We start from the raw sequence: 21,983 nt of genomic DNA on the forward strand, positions 1-21,983 counted from the left end.
TACCTTCCTTATAGATTGTAGATGTTCATGTCTTTTCTTTGTTTATAATTAGCTTGTTATAGCTGAACCACGGTTCTATGTTGTTCATTGTTTGGATAGCAGACTCCTTTAGTTTTTCTTATGTTTTCCCACTAATAAGGAAGCTTGTATCATCTGCAAATTGGAGGGTAGTTTGGCAATTCTTGTATATAAGGTCACTGACATAGGGGAGAAACAGAATTGGTCCTAATACTGATCCTTGAGGGACACTGTATTTCGCATTTTCATGTTATGGATGGTTGTAGCTGATTTTGTTATGGTCAGTACATTGCACTTCAACCACCTGTTTACATCCACATAGGTATGTCCTGAGCCACTCAATGGATATACCTCTAATTCCTAGTTGGTCAAGATTCTGTAGTAGGGCATTATGGTAAATGATGTCAAAATCTTTTGATAAATCAAGACATATGCCTGACACAAACTCACTCTCAGCTAGTTTACCATTTTCAGAATCTAATTATTCAGTATGTGGAAAGAAGGGAAGTAAAAACAAAAACTAAAAAACTTTGCAGAAGAGTACAGATCTTTGGTTGGGAACAGATATGAAACTGAATTAATACTGGATAGAAGCACATCGTTATCACATCATGGGAAAAACTTAACAAAATAATGTAATTACCTATTGCACAAATAAACTAAAGATCTAAAAAAATTGACAGAGACTTGTAAACAATTTACCATGTATAAGTTATTAAGACTGCAAACAAAACATATATAAATCCAACACTGTTCTCTTTTGTCAGTGTTAAACCAAGCTCATAAAATAAAGATCACCTGTAGTGAATTTATGTTTCATTGATGACAAAGTGCATGCGAGATAGTCAGTGAGTTAAAATGTGACATGATGACAAGCATCTTAAAATGGGTTTGATATACAATGACACTTGAAAAATGAAATAGGAAATCTGTTTAACTGTTAATCATGCATCAGTATAATTACCTCCATAGACAGTATTTAATTTCAGTGAAGAATTATTAACTGATGTATGAAATACATTTTTCATTATTAAAAATCATTATAAGCATGTTATGCAGAACATTTACTTACGGAATGTGTCCAACAAAACAGGGACACTGTGACCTGTTGACACACATCTCACCATTCCACAGTGTGTTAGCACGATGGCAGTCACATGCTGAAGTGTCCTCCTGGAGCTCTAGTGGTAATCCAGGACAAGAAGGACATGGTGGTGGTGGTGGAGGAGGTGGTGTTGGTGCTGGAGTAGCTGTAATATTTGACACATTTTAAATATCTTTCAATTTACATGGCATGTTAGGAAAAAATAGTCACTTTGAGCAGATTTACGCAATTTTCAGTAAAATTCATAATATTTGCTCATAAAAAAGAGAGGTCTAAATATACAGTTTGTTGATTAATAGAAAAGAAGCTGAAACTTCCTGGCAGATTAAAACTGTGTGCCCGAATGAGACTCAAACTCGGGACCTTTGTCTTTTGTGGGCAAGTGCTCTACCATCTGAGCTACCAAAGCATGACTCACACCCAGTACTCACAGCTTTACTTCTGCCAGTATCTCGTCTCCTACCTTCCAAACTTTACAGAAGTTCTCCTGGTTCGCAGGAGAACTTCTGTAAAGTTTGGAAGGTAGGAGACAAGATACTGGCAGAAGTAAAGCTGTGAGTACCGGGCGTGAGTCATGCTTTGGTAGCTCAGATGGTAGAGCACTTGGCCGCGAAAGGCAAAGGTCCCGAGTTCGAGTCTCGGTCGGGCACACAGTTTTAATCTGCCAGGAAGTTTCATATCAGCACTCACTCTGCTGCAGAGTGAAAATCTCATTCTAGAAAAGAAGCTCCTATGAACATGGAAATGCATCGTTGCATTGGTAGGTGGTGGTGACGAATGAAAGTTCCTCTGAGCACATGCCATGTGTTCCTTGTGTGTAGTGGGCTGTGTGACTGATGCAGTGTGCTCTAATCAGCAGAATGGTCTGGTATTCATGTCAGGAATCAGCTGAGATGGTGTTTGTGTATGGCCAAGCAGATGCAAATGATTGAGAGGCAGCACAGCTATTCCAAAACAAGTACCCTCACAGACACCAACCACATCATACAATGTTCATCTATCTGACATGATCACACAAATGACCAAAAGGTCTTGAAGTGTTATATGATGTAGTTGGTGCCTGTGAGGGTACTTGTTTTGGTACAGTCCTGTTGCCTCTTGGCCATTGCCGTCTGCTTGGCCGTAGACAAATACCATCTCGGCTTGTTGCCAACATGAATACTGGACCATACTGCTGCTTACAGTATGCTGCATCAATCACACAGCCTGCAACACACAAGGAACATGTGGTACATGGTCAGAGGAAGTTACATTTGCCAGCACCATCTATCATGACAATGGCACATTTCTGGACACATATTCATAGGACCTTTTTTCCTAAATTTGCAGTCAGGAATCCATCCCTGCAGTTTATCAGTTTTGTTTATGTGTACTGTGTATAATATTAAAAATTATTCAAAGCAGCACAGTATTTATGTGAATTATAATAGAAAAGCATATTTTGTGTCAATATTTTTAAATCATATTTCACTAATGGATAGTGTAGAAAATAACTTCACCAATTCTAAGCAGATTACATTGTGAATTGCTTGTATCTGGCAGGTGAAATCTGTGTGCTAGGCTGAGTTATTGCTTTACACAGAATGTGAGTTTTCAAGTATGCCATCTGAGCATGCAGCAGTCTGATTCCACTTTAGAAGCAAATGGGAGGAACTTGTGACCTATTGAAACTTTGAGATAATCCATGAGCTGCCCTTGGATGGTATAAATAACAATGTGTTGGTCACAAAAAGCAGGGATCCCTCCCCATTTTCATAAAGAATTGAACATGTTTTTAGAAAAGCTAGTTTTTCATGCATCTCAAAGTTTATGATGCCACATCTCCTGAACTATGCGGCATACAATGACACAGTTTTACAGATACATTCAGTGGTATACATGTGCACTGACTGAAAAATGAGTTGTGAACAGTGTCACTAATAGTAAATAGTAAAGAAGTAACTTCCTTAACACATGTCCCACAATTGATGACTTTAATAACGGACTAATAGTGTTAAACCTTTAATGTACGATTACCTCCTAATAAGCAGCTTATGACAGGAATTTAAATTTGATGGATAATTAAATAAAATACTGAAAAACAAATTTTTGTTGCACTTGGAAGCCACTGGATAGGCAACCCACAATAGAGACCAGTTGATTGTATCCATTTTATAATATAAATGTGTACAATAATGCATATTACGAACTACGTAACAAATGTGCTTACATTGCAGAAACACATAGAATAGCCTATGTGCCAAAATCTCAGTTCTCTATTGAAAATAAAATACTACAGTGAACAGCAGAAAGATGATGTCTTCCAAAAAAATATTTCGACTGCAGATCCCAAGCATCAAGAATTCAAAATATTATACATTCTTCAATGTATTTAACAGACAGTACACACCACAGTGCTTCTACTTAAACCAAAAACAGACCAATACATAGGAGTTTCTTGTATGTTCTAAACATGGATTACTTGAATGTTGTAGGCTAGAGGCAAAAAAAGAAAAAAGTTCATCAGGCACTTCCGAATGTCTTGCCTGACCATTTTCATGATACTAATCCATGCAACCATCCTTGATTATTCTGCAACATTCCCTCACAGCACATCGCTTTTAATCCTACCCCTATACATGACACCATTGACAACAAATCTTTCTGTTTGCATAAAGTGAATGACGGAATGTAGTTTGAAACTGGTGGGAGATGCAATGTTCATTTTCAGTTGCATTGTTCCTCAGTTACTTGGTGATACACACTCACAAACACAACACAGATCTTACTGATACAAAGTGACCTTCAAAGACTCCTTTCCAAACCATGCAGGCACTATGGAGGTTCAGTCATCTGTCTATTTTTAACAGCCAATCATAGGTTAACTCATGAAGAGGAGTTGTATATTCGTATACCGACAGATCACAAAAGTCAAATGCTAAACATACCCTATCACTTTTCTGGGAGCTCGGAATGCTACTACTGCTTTTTTTGGATATGTCACTTCTGTAATTATAAAGTGACCCTCAAAAAAATGTAAAAGCATCTTTAGCACCTTCTCACTTTTCATACTTCATTTGTGGCTCTTTAATAATACCAAATCTCTTTCCTTACATTCTAGAGATTTTATCTTTTTTCAATGCCTCTTACGTATTTCCCCACCTTCTAAAAGATATTCATGGATCTCTGCTTCTAAATCATGCAATTCTTTAATATTTTCTAGCAGCCAATCAAAGGTTCTCGCTCTGTCTTTAACCTGTGGCCTTTAAAGATAAGAATTTGCTGGCAGAATGTTGTGATTTGTTCCATATGACTTTAGTGTCTGGTACTAACTCCACCAATCTGGTATGTCTATTTCAACAGTAAGTATTATAAATTTCAAATCTGTACTAATTCTTTCATCATCCTTTTGGAAGGTTTGGCTTGCGGATGATATCTTGATATCAACACATGATTCTCCCTTCTCAAATAAAAAATAATCTCTAAACTTTTGTGCCAGAAACTTTGAACCATTTTGTGACAGGAGACATTTACATTTGCCTAAATTTTTAAGATAACAATCCTGAATGACTTTTATTATTATTTTAGAAATGGTATTCTTCAAATGATACAGTCTGATTAATTTTGCCCATACTAAAAGAACAAGTAAACAGGCCATACGTCCTAGACCTCTAGACAGTGGACATTACATGACTACTACCACTAAATCATACAAACCTCTCAGAATGATCATCATCTTAGTGGTATCTTAGTCAGGGAGAAGAAATGCATATGTTGGGAAAATAAAAAGGAAGGGCAGGCAGGTCAGAGGTCCCTCCATAAACTATCTGTAACATTGCCAACAAGTATCATAAAATTGTGAGCTCAATGCTTCTACTATCACCTTCTTCTGAGTCCCTTCACTCCGATATCTATCTCATAAGGAATTCTCAAAGTCAGTGTAAAAATCAAATTCTTTCAAATGCAACACACCCCATTGAAGAACATCAGTTTCAAACTGACTTATTATGACTCTTACACTTTTCTGGTCACTCCAATGGAAAAGGAAAGTTCCATTACATGCCTTTAAGAATATAATGATCTGTTCTTGTATCATTGGTTTAAATAAAGGAAAGTGATTATTTAAAGTTGTACTCATTACAGAGGTTAATTACACCCACCAATTGTTATTATAACTATTGTTTGTGATTCTCTCTTTCAATACTTTCCTGGCTTCTCCTGCCACTAATACAGGCTGTATAATCTAGAAGGGACAGTGCTAGCCTCTGGTATTGGGGACCCAGGGTTCCAACTCAGGTAGGAGGAAAGACATTTCCTTGTTGCAGTCCCTCCAGGACAGTTCCAGGTCCACTCAGCCAGCTGTCAAAATGATTACCACGGTAAAGGGTGGCCAGGTTGAGGGACACGTCACCCCTGCACCTCCTAGTGCTGTCATGGGTTGGAGGGCTGCACTCTATCGGCAATCAGGCTGACAGTCCAATCACAGACTTGTGCCACAGTCCCTGATAAAGATGATGGAGGAAATAATTGAAAGCTTGGGATTTTCTCTGAATTTGATGTGTCACATTAACTGAGAACTTTTTATCTAGTCACTGCAAAGTCTGTGAAAGATGCAGGTGCTGAGTGGCCGTCCGTGCATGTGCAGTTTCATCAGATGGCTGTTTGAACAGTCTCAACATTCAGTTGATGCATGCCACACAAAGTGATTGCACAATGAGCTACAGATCATTGCACCTTACTAAGGCATGATCACAAAGCAGGTGAAAGGAAAAAGGTCCAGCATACTGGACATCAATATTTTGCATCATCTTTGGGATAAATAATGATTTTCCAGTGCCCACGTGATCACCTGATATCATAGAGGGGTGTGAAGATGGTGTAATGTAACACAGAAATCAACTGAAAATTAAAAAAGGTCCCATAAATACAGATGAAGGTGTCATTCCTACAACATAAAGACTGTTGCATCTGGTATTACACCCAAAGTTTCCCACTAAATGATTATTCTTTAATTATTATCCAGCTTTTGTATTAAAATCCATTATTATCATCATTTTGTGAAATCTATTGTAATTTATCCATTTTTTAATAGATTTAAATAATTCCCATCAAAAATATTTTATTTTTAAAACAAGAATTGCTATTTTGTTAGATAAAGAAATGGTTAGAGACCATGGCTGTTCTATGAAATAAATTGTTGATGGTGTACAGCAACCAGCCACAAATTGGTTTTAGGTTACTTTATCAAAAAGTATCATTAGTGATCGAAAATTTTTCACAATTCATCACCGGACAGTTTTCTCGATGCTTGCATCAAAACAAATTATACATTGGTTTCCTGTGAGCTGCCCAAGGGTAAACAGTAATTCAGAATTACATATGTGTAACCAAAATTGTTACACTTCAGTTTTGTGTTGGAACGCAAATTACGAAGAATATACGTCTGGTACATTTGCTTTTGCAGTTTTTTTGCATTGAAATCATTGAGAAAACGGAAAAAAAAAAAACAAATGAGCCAGGTGGCCTTTCACATAAGCTGCATTTAAACACAAATCTGTAGTGCATCATTTTGGTTGCAGATTTGTAACTGTAAATTATTGTTTCTCCTAGGTCAACTCGTACAAAACAATGTATAATTTGTTTTGATGAAAGCATGGAAAAAACCATCTGATGATGAATTGTAAAAAATTTGAGAGCAGTAATGGTACTTTTTAAATGAAGTAACCTAAAAACAGTTTGTGGCTGGTTGCTGTAAACCATCAATTGTTTAAGACTTGCTATTCCAAAAGTGATTCTTTTAATACTGATCATTCAAAGGGCACATAAACCATCAGCATCATCCATATACGTGTTCAATATTATGCCTCGAGATCACAATGAATAAACCTAATACGCGGAAGTATTATTATGAAATGAAGTAAATGATTTTCAATTTACAATTTAATTGTGACAACAACTTTGAAGACTAGCACATCTGCATCACTTTAACAGTATCAGTTTCTTAATTCAAAGAAAGTAGTGCACAACAGTGATGTTATTCATTAAATAGTGATATACTATTTCTGTAATGATGCACTTATTTATTTCATTAATTTACACCACATTTGAAAATAGCAACATAAAACTGTTAAAAGTAAAGAGATATCTGACACCGGCTACAGGTTGTAAATGACATACTCTGATACAATGAAGAAAAACTATCAATTGTTGGTTCACTGAAATTATGAACAAGAACCTCTGACTCACTCCGCTGTATGGCACTTTGTGCTTGGGCATTACGCAGCTGCAGTGGGGTGGAGTGAGTAAAAAACAACCATTGCACACAGTATTTAATATTCAGAAGATCATAGCTGTGTACTATCAGAATTATGGTCCAAATTTTTGTGCTGGGGCTGATATCTTGTTAGTATGCTTTTTTCTCTTTAAAATATGAGACCAGATTGGTGATAACCCATTAAATTTGGGGCATGATATATCAGTCGCGTATCGTCCAGCCATCCTCAGAGTAAATTGCAAGATTGATGACAAGGTGCCAAGCGTGGCCTTATATACTCCACCGCGGCGGTACATGCCTGCGAGTTACAGATGCTGGTCAGCAGCAAAGAAATATGTTTACACACTCGCCACCTGTGGCGAAGGCGTTCAGACATTCAATTTGCTTATCAAAGTATGTTCAATGGTGATGACACCATGACGACTTCTCTGCAGTTTAATTATCCCAAGAGCTGGATTCCCTGCTTTGTCCAAATTAAAACAATTACCTCTACTTATTAAATTATTAGCTAATCTAATCTCTATAGCTTCCTTGAAGACAGAATTCCTAAAGGAAGAGGTGGATGTTAGAATCTTCACATTACTGTAGTTCACAGAATGCTTTGTATCAATACAATGTTTGGCCACATTTGACTTGTCTGGTTGTGATAAGCATATGTATCTTCGATGTTCCACATATTTGTCATGAATGGTGCATGTTGTTTGACCTGTGTATGACTTCTCACAATCTCCATAAGGAATCTGATACACACCCGCCTTATGAAGCAATAAATCACCCTTTACAGAACCGAGTAAAGCTGCAATCTTCGTTGGACCTATCTTTGAGGAAAGAGCACCCACATAGGGAAAAATGCACTTGATCTGAAGGAATTACTATCTTCTTCCCCATCACATACCTGCATTGAATGCTCTATGAATTTGTTGTGGAGGAAATCCGTTCACTTTAAAAATGCTCTTGAGGTATGTGAGCTCTTCTTGCAAATTATCTTTGTCAGATAAACAGTACACCCTACGCACTAAGGCTTTAAGGACACCTATGATCTGTGAAGGGTGATGGCAGCTATTGGCATTTAGATGTAGATTTGTATGTGTAGGTTTACAATATACGGGATGTCTTAATGTGCCATCAAACTTATGGCAAATGAGAACATCCAGAAAGGGGTGGCAGCCATCTTTTTCTATTTCCATAGTAAATTTGGTAATAGCATGGATAGAATTTAAATGCTCAAGAAATCAAAGCAATTCATCCATCCCATGTGGCCATACTACAAATCTGTTGTCCAGTACCTCCAGAAGACCACTCATTTAAAACTTGCTCAGTCCAGTGTCTTATCCTCGAAGTCTTCCATGAATAAATTAGCTACCGGAGGAGAGAGGGAGCATCCATAGCAACTCCGTCAACCTGCTCATAAAATTCACCATTAAAGTGAAAATATGATGACAAAAGCACATGTTCACATAAGGCTGTGATGTTCTTATCAAAATGTTGGCCAATAAGAGATAAAGAGTCCTTTAAAGAGGATTAATTACATTGATTTCTTGAGCATTTGAATTCTATCAGTGCTAGCATCAAATTTATGATGGAAATAGGAAAAGATGGCTGTCTCCCCTTTTTGGATGTTGCCATTCACCATAAATTTGATGGCACATTAGGACATCCGATATATCGTAAACCTACATATAAATTTATTGCTTCATCAGACAGGTGTGTATCAGATTCCTTGCAGAAATTGAGAGAAGTCATACATAGGTCAAACAACATGCATCATTCATGAGAGATGTGTGGAACATCGAAGATACACAACCTTATCACAGCCAGACAAGTCAGCTGTGGCCAAACATTGTATTAATACAGGGCATTCCATGAACTACAGTGATGTGAAGATTCTAACATCCACCTCTTCCTTTTGGGATTCTGTCTCCTAGGAAGCTATAGAGATTAGATCAGCTAATAATTTAGTAAATAGAGATAATGGTTTTAATTTGGACAAAGCATGGAATCTCGCTTTTGGGACAATTAAACTGCAGAGAAGTCATCATGGTGCCATCACCACCCAACATACATCAATAAGCGAATTGAATGTCTGTACACCTTCACCACAGGTGAGTATCTAAGCGTCTTTCTTTGCCGCCGGCCAGTGTCTGTAACTCGTAGGCATGTACTGCCACAGTGGAGCATATAAGGCCATGCTTGGCACCTCGTCATCAGTCTTGCAACTTGCTCTGAAGATGGCTGGATGATACGTATCTGATATATCAGTGCAAGAAATTTTATTTGTGCAGCTGTATGCCTGAAATTTAATGATTATACATTACGCTGTGAAAAGTTGAAAATGCACTGGTTGGTGATGTTTTCTTGTGCATTCAACACACAGTTCTGAAATCTGGCAAGGAATTTCAGCAAAGATTTCATTCAAGTTACTGAAACAGGTGAGTCTTTGTTGCTCTTGGGTCTCCACTAAACGTGATCCTCCAAGAGATTTGTATAGAACAATATCATTGAAGTTGTCATGTTGTTTCAAAATCCATTAGTTTTCTCCTGATTTACAACTGACTGACTTCCAAGCATCAATCATTATCTTTCTCATTCACCTCAATGAAAAAATGTTAAATCTTACAGAGTCTATGTCATTTCTAAACTGGATTTCTGTACCCTTGATTTAAGCCATTGGTAAACACATCCTGTTCCATTACAAAAACAGTAACATACGCTTTAAATTTTATTGATGAATCTGCTTATAACAGAAAAAGACTGGCATATTTGTGAGAAACAGATCAGATAAGATTCAGTGTTAAATTACTACTTGTCACCTTATTCTGTGTAGTCTATAATTAGTCTTAAATTGACTGAACAATTAGAACAAGCATTCACTTGTTGCACACAGTGTAAAATGTAATTTATGGTTCAAAAACTGAATACTCACGGTATGGATTGAAGCAACCCAGAACTTCTGTCCTCAGTGCAATGATATGGTGGTATTCCTGAGGCACTATACGTAGGAAGCGTGTCCTTATGGGATGAACAAACATGTTCTTGTGTGGAGTGTCAGAATCAAAGTTTGCTGGGAAAATCTTTAAGAAAAAGAGGAAAGTGAATGTTTTATCAAAAAGTGATAACACATGATATTAAAATACATTATTACATCTTCCATGTTTCCACTTGTTCTTGTACTGTGTAATTACAATGTGAAAAAGTAGTACAAGAATCGATCTCTCTCTCTCTCTCTCTCTCTGTCTGTCTCTCTCTCTCAGACAATCAATGGAAATCTTTTAGTACAAATCTATTATATCTAAAGCTACACTAAGATATCCAAATGTACATTTAACAGTGGTGTTGTTATGAAATACAAGTTGTTGTCAAGCTATCAATAATTCTAGGCAGGCACAGAACAACTAAGAAGCTCTCAAAATTAATCTGGAAGCTTTTATCATCATCATGCTGTGAGAAAGCAAATAAAATTTTCAGTATAATGAAATGGCTTCTATTTTAACTAACATCAATCAAAATAATTACTTTTTTCATACAAATTTTTGTTATCTTCAAAAACAATGAAAATAAATTACCTGTGACACTAAACAATGTAAAATATCATACTCATATGAAAGCAAAAACACTAACACAGACATGACCATTTGTGAAGTAGATCGAACTACAGGTAATTATACCATAATATAAGTCACAGGTGCATCACAGGGGATGTTGAAGCCATTAATTTGTTGAATGAATCCAACATTATTCACTTATGTTGTATATTAAAATTACTTCTTAGTTACACAATTATTTTTGGATTGGACAGCCATTTTCAAAATGTTAATGTTCATGTAGCATAGCCAGTGTGCAACTATTTCCTGCCATAAGTGTACAGACTGTGAACCACCATGAACAGCTGCATTTCTACTATAATTTGTAAATCATCACAAAAAGGAGTACTCATGTGAGTTCACTGCCATTTCATGAGGTTGGCGACTTCCTCTGGATGTAGACTTGAAATGCCTGTGAAGTTGAAACTACTTGCATAACAAAGAAACGCTATTAACAAACATTCCATCTTAATTGCGAACTGTTGCCTTTATTCATGAAAGCAACAGTTTTGATTGAAAGGTTATATGGTTGAATAGTATAAGTCCATACACTTCACAAGAAACTGAATTAGGTGCCTACCTAATAGTGTATAACATTTCATTCCACCCTGACACAATTCACGGCAGGGATTGTTGAAAATCAAAAGAGTTGTGCAGCCATCCTGATCCATCACTATCAAACCACTGTCCAGAAAATTAAAAAAATTGGTCATAAATAGGGTTCATGACAGAAACATCTTACTGATGGTATCTCAGGTGAGATCAATACGAACAATAGCAGGTGACTTAGGAACTACATAAGCACTGTCATAATCATGTAGTTTTTGGAAAACCATTCTGAGCAAATACTGAGTTGGGTCAATGCATTACTGTTGGTACAGACTGCCTGTGGGGTGCTGTAGGCAAAACAGGGACACATGATCGGATGGTAGGTTTTTACATCACTTGTGATGAGAGACACTGACAGATGTATAAGGGGCTCCATTTCAATCCATGTCAATACAACTGGCTTGTATCATCAAATAACATAACTTATCACTCCATCTGACCTTTTTGTGTGCTTATAACACCCACTAGCAGTTCCACAATGGAAGTGTTTCTTTGGAGATGCCAGTCTCCCTACTGCATATGGTATTCATGTAACTCTCTGATATAGTGAACAATGAAAAGTCCCTTGTCTACATGACTTGAAAGATAGCACGTCTCATGCCACCATGGTACCAGTTATTAGTTCAATTCACATATGAAGCACAAGAAGAACCTGTTTAAAAGCCTCTGCACAGGCTGTAATTAATCAAATCTTCTCATTGCAATGCCTACAGGAGTGAAACATAGTAGATTGTATTCCTACTTTCACCATTTAAAGCTGATTCTTGAAACTTTGTATGTAAGCTTTCTCAGAATAGTTTGTATTGATCTTCATGTGTCTGCCAGTACAGTTCCTCCAGCATCTCCATGACACTCTCACACAGGACAAACAAACTTGCATTAGTCCCTATTGGTATGGGTGTCAAACAATTGAACAACATTTTAGAATGGGTAATACAAGTGTTTTCTAAGCAATCTGATTGTATTTCCCTATTTCCCTAGTAATCTACCAAATAATATTGTAAATCAGCCAAAGCGATCATTCCATTTCATATCCCTATGAATTGTTATGTGCAGGTATTTGTATAAGTTGACAGATTCGAACTGTGACTCATTGATATTGTTATCACAGGATACTGCATGTTATTATTATCATTTTAGATGCAAAATTTTGCTTTTCTGAGCATTTAAAGCAAGTTGCTAATCTTTGTACTACTTTGAAATCTTATAAACTTTTGACTGACAGTCCAGTAACATGAATGCTGATTTATTCCTTTTGTCACTGTGACAGAAGTGTCCCCTCTCTAACTGAGTAGCCACCTGTAGCTCAGTTGCTCATGAGTGTTTATGCTGTGTAATAACTTGCAACAAATGAATGAAATACACAAGCAACAATTTTTTAAGTAACAGTTCCAATTCATTAGTCAGATAGAAGAACAAAATTACTATTTATCATTTCAAGATGTAAAGTCCGTAAATGAGCCTGCAATCATGTTATGGCACTTATTTGTAAAGTCTGCCTTGGTCACAAAAACTGTACAATTTATAATTCTCCATTTTGGCCACTGACATTTTCACATCTGTTACAAACAGAAAACTAGTGGTGTACTGCTGGTGGCAGCGTACAGCAGCTTGGTTAGTGGTTGTGTGTCAGCCAACAATGCAACAATGAGGAGACTGGGCCTTCTCCTGCAAGCTCCACCACAGGAAAACAAAAACTTCTTACAGAGAAGCCACAAGGCAGCACCACTGAGATTGCACTATGAATGTGCCATCAGCTTTCAAGGTTTTAATTGATAGTCACTCTCTTGTTAATGAACTTACACTTACGGTATTGTTTAATTGTTTGTCATGCTGAAAGGTTTTGATTTATAGATCTGATGTTACTTTTAAACTTTTTATTCTGACTCTTACACAATTATGTGTTATTTACTTTGCCAGGCTTTTTTATTCTGACTCTTACACAATTATGTGATATTTACTATGCCCGGCTAGTAGCTTTCCATCATTAATCTTCACACGTTTAATGTGGATTTTTTTTCCACATATGTGATGTCTATGATGTTTCATTGTCAGATGCTCATTTTGCCATGTTAAGTAATTTTAAGTAATGATGATGCACATGTCATTTAACCATTGTATTTACAATACTGGTTACCCCTGTACCCTAGCATTAGTGCCCTCTACTGGCCTCAGTTATTTTTATAAACGGTGGACATATTCAGGCTACCACCGGCACTTACTGAGTAGATAAATAGATTTTGATACTTGCACTGGAATATTTTTGTGGTATTCATGGCTGGTATGCATTGCTGCTAATCATGTTAATATTTTTATTTTACTTATGTGTCACTGTAAGTAGTACAAGTTTATATGCCAACTAGATCCGCAGATGATGAAGAAATTGATGAAATGTATGATGAGATAAAAGAAATTATTCAGGTAGTGAAGGGAGACAAAAATTTAATAGTCATGGGTAACTGGAATTTGAGAGTAGGAAAAGGGAAAGAAGGAAACATAGTAGGTCACAATATGGATTGGGGGTAAGAAATGAAAGAGGAAGCCGCCTGGTAGAATTTTGCACAGAGCATAACTTAATCACAGCTAGCACTTGGTTCAAGAATCATAAAAGAAGGTTGTATACATGGAAGAATCATGGAGATACTAAAAGGTATCAGATAGATTATATAATGGTAAGACAGAGATTTAGGAACCAGGTTTTAAATTGTAACACATTTCCAGGGGCAGATGTGGACTCTGACCACAATCTATTGGTTATGAACTGTAGATTAAAACTGAAGAAACTGCAATAAGGTGGGAATACAAGGAAATGGGACCTGGATAAACTGACTAAACCAGAGGTTGTACAGAGTTTCAGGGAGAGCATAAGGGAACAATTGAGAGGAATGGGGGAAAGAAATACAGTAGATGAAGAATGGGTAGCTCTGAGGGGTGAAGTAGTGAAGGCAGCGGGGGATCAAGTAGGTAAAAAGACGAGGGCTAGTAGAAATCTTTGGGTAACAGAAGAAATATTGAATTTAATTAATGAAAGGAGAAAATATAAAAATGCAGTAAATGAAGCAGGCAAAAAGGAATACAAACATCTCAAAAATGATACTGACAGGAAGCGTAAAATGGCTAAGCAGGGATGGCTAGAGGACAAATGTAAGGATGTAGAGGCTTATCTCACTAGGGGAAAGATAGATACTGCCTACAAGAAAATTAAAGAGACCTTTGGAGTAAAGAGAGCCACTTGTATGAATATCAAGAGCTCAGATGGAAACCCAGTTCTAAGCAAAGAAGGGAAAGCAGAAAGGTGGAAGGAGTATATAGAGGGTATATACAAGGGCGATGTACTTGAGGACAATATTATGGAAATGGAAAAGGATGTAGATGAAGATGAAATGGGAGATACGATACTGTGCGAAGAGTTTGACAGAGCACTGAAAGACCTGAGTCGAAACAAGGCCCCGGGAGTAGACAACATTCCATTAGAACTACTGACAGCCTTAGGAGAGCCAGTCCTGACAAAACTCTACCATCTGGTGAGCAAGATGTATGAAACAGGCGAAATACCCTCAGACTTCAAGAAGAATATAATAATTCCAATCCCAAAGAAAGCAGGTGTTGACAGATGTGAAAATTACTGAACTATCAGTTTAATAAGTCACAGCTGCAAAATACTAACATGAATTCTTTATAGACGAATGGAAAAACTGGTAGAAGCCAACCTCGGGGAAGATCAGTTTGTATTCTGCAGAAATATGGGAACACGTGAGGCAATACTAACCTTACGACTCATCTTAGAAGAAAGATTAAGGAAAGGCAAACCCATGTTTCTAGCATTTGTAGACTTAGAGAAAGCTTTTGACAATGTTGACTGGAATACTCTCTTTCAAATTCTAAAGGTGGCAGGGGTAAAATACAGGGAGCAAAAGGCTGTTTACAATTTGTGCAGAAACTAGATAGCAGTTATAAGAGTCGAGGGACATGAAAGGGAAGCAGTGGTTGGGAAGGGAGTGAGACAGGGTTGTAGCCTCTCCCCGATGTTATTCAATTGGTACATTGAGCAAGCAGTAAAGGAAACAAAAGAAAAATTCGGAGTAGGTTTTAAAATCCTTGGAGAAGAAATAAAAACTTTGAGGTTCGCCGATGACATTGTAATTCTGTCAGAGACAGCAAAGGACTTGGAAGAGCAGTTGAACGGAATGGACAGTGTGTTGAAAGGAGGATATAAGATGAACATCAACAAAAGCAAAATGAGGATAATGGAATGTTGTAAAATTAAGTTGGGTGGTGCTGAGGGAATTAGATTAGGAAATGAGACACTTGAAGTATTAAAGGAGCTGTTTGGGGAGCAAAATAACTGACGATGGTCAAAGTAGAGAGGATATAAAATGTAGACTGGCAATGGCAAGGAAAGCGTTTCTGAAGAAGAGAAATTTGTTTACATCAAGTATAGATTTAAGTGTCAGGAAGTCATTTCTGAAAGTATTTGTATGGAGTGTAGCCACGTATGGAAGTGAAACATGGACAATAAATAGTTTGAACAAGAAGAGAATAGAAGCTTTTGAAATATGGTGCTACAGAAGAATGCTGAAGATTAGATGGGTAGATCACATAACTCATGAGGAGGTATTGAATAGAATTGGGGAGAAGAGGAGTTTGTGGCACAACTTGACAAGAAGGAGGGACCGGTTGGTAGGAGATGTTCTGAGGCATCAAGGGATCACAAATTTAGTATTGGAGGGCAGTGTGGAGGGTAAAAATCGTAGGGGGAGACCAAGAGATGAATACACTAAGCAGATTCAGAAGGATGTAGGATGCAGTAGGTACTGGGAGATGAAGAAGCTTGCACAGGATAGAGTAGCATGGAGAGCTGCATCAAACCAGTCTCAGGACTGAAGACCACAACAACAACAACAACAAGCAGATTCAGGAGGATGCAGGTTGCAGTAGTTACCGGAATGAAGAAGCTTGCACAGGATAGAGTAGCATGGAGAGCTGCATTAAGCCAGTCTCTGGACTGAAGACCACAACAACAACAACAACAACAACAACAACATAAACCTGATAGCAGTGAGAATTCATAATATCTTTTGAAGTATTCTGAACAGAACTAGGGCAGCATTTAGCATTTATTACAGAAACAAATAAGAAGTATTGTATGCTTATACATTACTTACTTTCTCCATTCGCTTCTCATCCTGAACAGGGTTCCAAGTTAAACCATCTAGACTGTACAAAACCTTAAATGATTCAGTCCAGCTATCACTGCTGGGAGCCCCTTGAGTGATTATACCAGTCACAATGCTTGGTGTAACAAAATCAACCTGCAAGAAATCATACAAAGTTATTCACATAAATATATGCAGTCAGGAATCAGTAGTGATCACTTCAGTTTCTTATTTCATTTCCTTATTTTGCTTGGCATGAAGAGCAATACTAAATAAGAAATGTGTTTTGTCTTTGTTTGCAGTACCACTTATACATAAAACATGATACTCCACTACAGAAAATCAGCTGAATCAGTACTTGCATATGTCGAAAGAGTGTTTCAAATGTTCCAAGGGAAAAAGAACAGTAAAGAATTATACATCTCTACATTAAGGAAATGCTACAAAATTTCACGGCAGCTAAAAGTAATACAAGCACAGAAAATTTTGTTGCTTATCTATGTGAATCAAGCATTAGTCAATGTGTAAATCACTGACAATAAATCAAGAACTCGTACTCAGTCAACAAATACAGAATCTGGAGATAAGATTAAAAGCATATAAATTAGTGAAAGTAACACAGAAGAATAGAATGATACAGGAAAAATTACACAGAAAATAAGGAAAAGAAGACTTATGCTCTACTGCCACATTCCAAGAATGAGTTCTAGTTGACTGGCAAGAGAAACTTTTCGGTATTTTGACAAATTATATGATAAACCCGACTGGTTTAGGAAAGTGCATGATGACCTGGAAGAAACTGGCATAAACAAAGAAGAATTTGAAGACAGAACAAAATGTATTAAAGAATTAAGAGATAGGAAGGTCTCCAATGCAAAACGTGCCAAACAGGCAGAGAAGAAAATAGAGAAGAGAGGAAAGAAAAAGGTGAAGAGATAGAACAGTACTAGAGAAGGTGCAAAGCTAACTCAGTGGCTTAAAATGGTCCTTAGCTTGCCTGCAATGAAAGAAGAAGAATGAAACAAATCCAAAATTATAAATCAATATAGTTTAATATTATGAATTGTGAAGACTAGGTAATATAGGCACAGCAAACGTGAGAAAAGCATACATAAGGAAAGTATGGAACTGATATCAAAAAGCTTGCTGTGTCTGTTATTAGGAGATAATACACACTTAATGTGTAAGCATTCTGTCGTGAATCCCTACGAACAAAATTGTTCATTAAGAGTTATACTGTTCTCCTCCATTGGCTTTCTTTACTGACAATGTTGACATTAAATTTTTATCAACACAGTGAGACCATTTTAAAAATAAAATCAGATACTGGAAATATAGGACCAAAGCTGTACTGTACCATATTTTTTGCATATTGGAATATGGAATCAAGGAATGTGTATAGAAAACAGAAAAATCAGACAAGAAAACATCATGTGGAATGGGATGACACAACACCAGTCAGTGTTGATAAATCATTGGGACAATGAAAAGACACATTATTTTCAGATATTCATAGACAATGGCTCATTACAGAACACAGAAAGAATCTGCTGATACATCTACCCATGCAACTGTGATTTTATGAAGGAAAAGAATAAATAATAATTATATGGTGGTGATAAAAAAAATCCAATATGAGTGCATTGCAACAGTGTATATCCAACATTGCAATGCTCCAATGTGGGTATATGAGCACTGAAATGAAGTCGAGGGATTAGTATGGTAGATGTGTCTTTCTGACATGTGTGGAATAAATACAGAAATGTGAACCATGCCATCGTTATAACCAAATGAGCCCAAACAAGATCAATGTGCTTTACTCTTTTCTTGGCTGTCAAAGGACAAACACCAGTACACATCCATTGGTGAATGAAGAATGTGGATTGATACCATGTCTTTGGAAGATGCTCGATCACCCACCATATAGTCCTGATCTCTGCCAATGTGATATCACGCCTTTGGTCCCTTAAAAAAAGGCCACGAAAGGTCGATGATTCCTGTTGGACGAGAATGTGAAGCAGGCAGTTATGAACTTCCTCAAGCAACAGGACATGGTGTTTTACCAAACACATGTCTTCAACCTGTTGTGGCAGTGAGGTAATTGCCTCGTTGGTCAAGGTGATTTTTCTTCATTGGCATAATATCAATTCTGGACAGTAAAACCACCAAACTGAAACTTTTTGATCATCCCTTATATAAGATAAAGGTAATGGGCCAGAAGTTCCATAGTATGCAGAAAAGAGAGAGAGAGGAAAAAAAAAAGTAGTGTGAGGGCTAAACTACATGGTCACAAAGCAAGTAATCATGACATGTTTGTAGAGATTGTTTATGACAACGTTTATTTTAAAGAGTCCAACAATATTTCACCTGAAGCCACTGGCTGGTATCACTTATGCCTGGCACCCAAGCCCCATCTTTATTGAGACGAGCCTGAGATGGTCCAAAAGTGTGAATATCACCATTCAGTACTGAAGAAGCAGTGAGCTGTTCATCATACATCATACCATTTTCAAGGCCCATGACTTCCACACATTCTGGAGCTGTAATAAAAATATGACATAAGGCAAAAAAGGCAAAGTTTGACAACCGTGTTACCAAGATGTCAGTTCCAAATGAATTCAGTCTCAAGGAAAGGAAAGAGGTAGTATTACATAATACAAACCTGCTGTAGTCGGAAGTGGAAAGCTCGCTTTTGTTGTGATGGTGGTCAGAGACTCTGAGCAAGTAAAAACTTCTATCTTCATTGCTATTCCTTCATGCCAAGTTTTAGGATTTACTCGAATATAGCGTGCTTCAACTGGTACAGCAAAAATCTGCTGCACAGTTTGTGTATCATCAATGGGCCCCCTGAAAATCTACAGCAGAATCTGAGGTAACTTAAAATATCACATATGTATCAATATTTAATACTATCATAAAAATATTTTGCACTATTACAACTAAAGTTTTTATTATAGAGACAAGATATGGATTCTAATCATTAACTAAATGTTGAAGTCAATGTCAATGCAAACACTTGTTGTCAGGCACAAAAATCTTTAGCAAAGAAACACATCCTACAGTACAAAGTAATTAGCAAGCTGTTTGTGTGAGGTTCTGGCTGAATGACAGGTGTACATGAGTTTGAACAAAGAAAAATATCATGAGTTTGAACATAGAAAAATATTGATAGTAAAATAGTATCTCCATTTACATCACTATACGGCCAAACAAAATTACTACCTTCGCCCACACTTTTGGGGCTATTTATCTGGTTCACGTATATTTCACCTACATTCCTCATTTGTTTAACTCACATTTTTTAATTCTTGACTAATTTGTTTTTAATTATGTGGTTCACTACAATTAACAGAATTTACTTGGGTTTTGTAAGGTTTTTCTTTTCTTTTTCTCCTTTCCCACTAGTTTTTGAGGTACCGGTACCAATAAAATGACAACTGCATGGAAGAGTCAAAATAGTACAGGTAATGATTCACCAAATAATTGCACTGGGGAGTTAATTCCTTGAGGACAATAAAAAGGATTGGAGAAAGTTCATACTTTAGAGCTGCCACTCATAAAAATATGGAGTCCTGTTGGTCAGCTAGAAGCCCACAGACTGTAATTTTATGAGCATGTTTTCCCAGTATTCCCCTTCATTCCTATAATATTCTTACAGTTTCTGCTCATCTGAGCTCCTTTGTGGAGACTGACAGTCACCTATACTGAAGTGAGAGGCTGGGAGAAAAGGAGCACAGCAAAATAAATCAGGGGTCAATTTGTGTGAAAAATAGATTTTCTACACAGTGTTTGAGAATCAAACTCTGAAGAGGATGAGGAAGTTAATTTTCCACACAATTTTAATTTTGACGATAAACTCCTTTCTAATATATAGCAAAGTAACAGGAAAATGTCAAATAATTTTTCAAATTATGGCAGCCACTTGTGGGATCTTGGTGAGAGAAGAGATCTTGAAATACAACCATGTACATCAGAACATTACAGACTATGGACCAGGAACTATTTCCTGAAAACAATATTGTGAGAGACACAGGGAGTAAAAAAGGACAGTGTTTAATGTGCTCTCAGACAGACTAGATGTTGACTTGAAAAGTGTGGCAGTGAAGTATGTGTACTCACAAATCCATTATAGCAATCTGGAAAACTGCACAGATATTAATTTACAATTGTGCACAAACATTATGTACAGGCGTGCAGCTGACACTTTTGACCTTACTGCACTCTTACTTGAACAGCTCCAGTGTTGTCAGTTCGGTAGTGATACCGCTGGCCATCAGTGCTGGTCAGCACATGGTAGCTGGTAACATACTGGTCTGTTCCTGGCACTCCAGACATCTCTATACCATACAATGGCTGTGATGACCCAAGATCTATTTGGAGATACTGATCTCCATCAATGATGCTCGATTTCCATCCAGCACCTGTAAACCATGTACATAAAATTAAGGATTACTGAAATTTAAAAAGCATCAACAATATTAATTCTAACCTACTAAAAGTTTTTAGTCACTCAGTCGAGGAATACTAAAATTTAAAATCTAAACATTAATACTGTTAATTTTCAGTTTATCATAAAAACATTATTGCACTAACTCTTTTATAAATTCGTTTTCTGTCCATACATCAAGATAATATTCAAAATAATGGTTTTATGTTTTAATAAATCCTTATATCTCTATTATTTACATATTAACTGCAAGTAGTTAATATCAAAAACACCATATACAAGTAATTTAAAGAGAAAAATAATGTGTTCCCTGAATTACAAAATTAAACGTTGGGAAATATACAGAAGCACTTATGCACATGTTAGGAAGGGAATATGTAATGTTCAGAAGTACAGTAACAGCATATAACTTCAATTTTGATGCCACTCACCTGGTGTCTCCAGAACAGCTGCTTCAGTAACATCCTTTTCATCAGAGGTAGTCAGTTTTATTTGTGGGAGTAAATTCAACAGTCTCTGGAACCTACAAGTAATTAGAAATAGTAAGTTTCTGGTATGATAAGTTATTTCTCCTGCAAAAATTTCCGCTAACAGATACAAACCCTGTTTCTGGTTCACTATGTCATATGTTTGTTTTTACCCTACGTTCTTTCTGTATCTACAAAGCATCTTACGAGTCTTGTATGATCATTTTAAATTCTTAAGCTGTTTGGGACATACTGCAAAACATCTTTTTTGTTAGGTAAAATGTAGTCAACGTCATTTTAGTTTCATTAGGTCCTCACCAAGTTGATTTTCTATTTGTTTTCTTCTG

General features: G+C 36.8%; 1 protein-coding gene across 1 annotated transcript in view; it reads right to left on the reverse strand.

The window, feature by feature from the left end:
* Nucleotides 1–21,983, reverse strand: part of LOC126175921 (hemocytin) — a 486,280-nt gene that overhangs the window by 165,586 nt on the left and 298,711 nt on the right. The window contains exons 42-48 of the mRNA XM_049922991.1: nt 21,601–21,692; nt 20,950–21,143; nt 19,385–19,577; nt 19,090–19,262; nt 16,732–16,878; nt 10,300–10,447; nt 1,091–1,268 (exon numbers count right to left, since the gene is read on the reverse strand). Coding sequence (XP_049778948.1) covers nt 1,091–1,268; nt 10,300–10,447; nt 16,732–16,878; nt 19,090–19,262; nt 19,385–19,577; nt 20,950–21,143; nt 21,601–21,692 — 1,125 coding nt within the window. The remainder of the gene's footprint in view (nt 1–1,090; nt 1,269–10,299; nt 10,448–16,731; nt 16,879–19,089; nt 19,263–19,384; nt 19,578–20,949; nt 21,144–21,600; nt 21,693–21,983) is intronic.

The sequence above is a fragment of the Schistocerca cancellata genome, chromosome 3 (genome assembly GCF_023864275.1).
Source record: "Schistocerca cancellata isolate TAMUIC-IGC-003103 chromosome 3, iqSchCanc2.1, whole genome shotgun sequence".
NCBI lineage: Eukaryota > Metazoa > Arthropoda > Insecta > Orthoptera > Acrididae > Schistocerca > Schistocerca cancellata.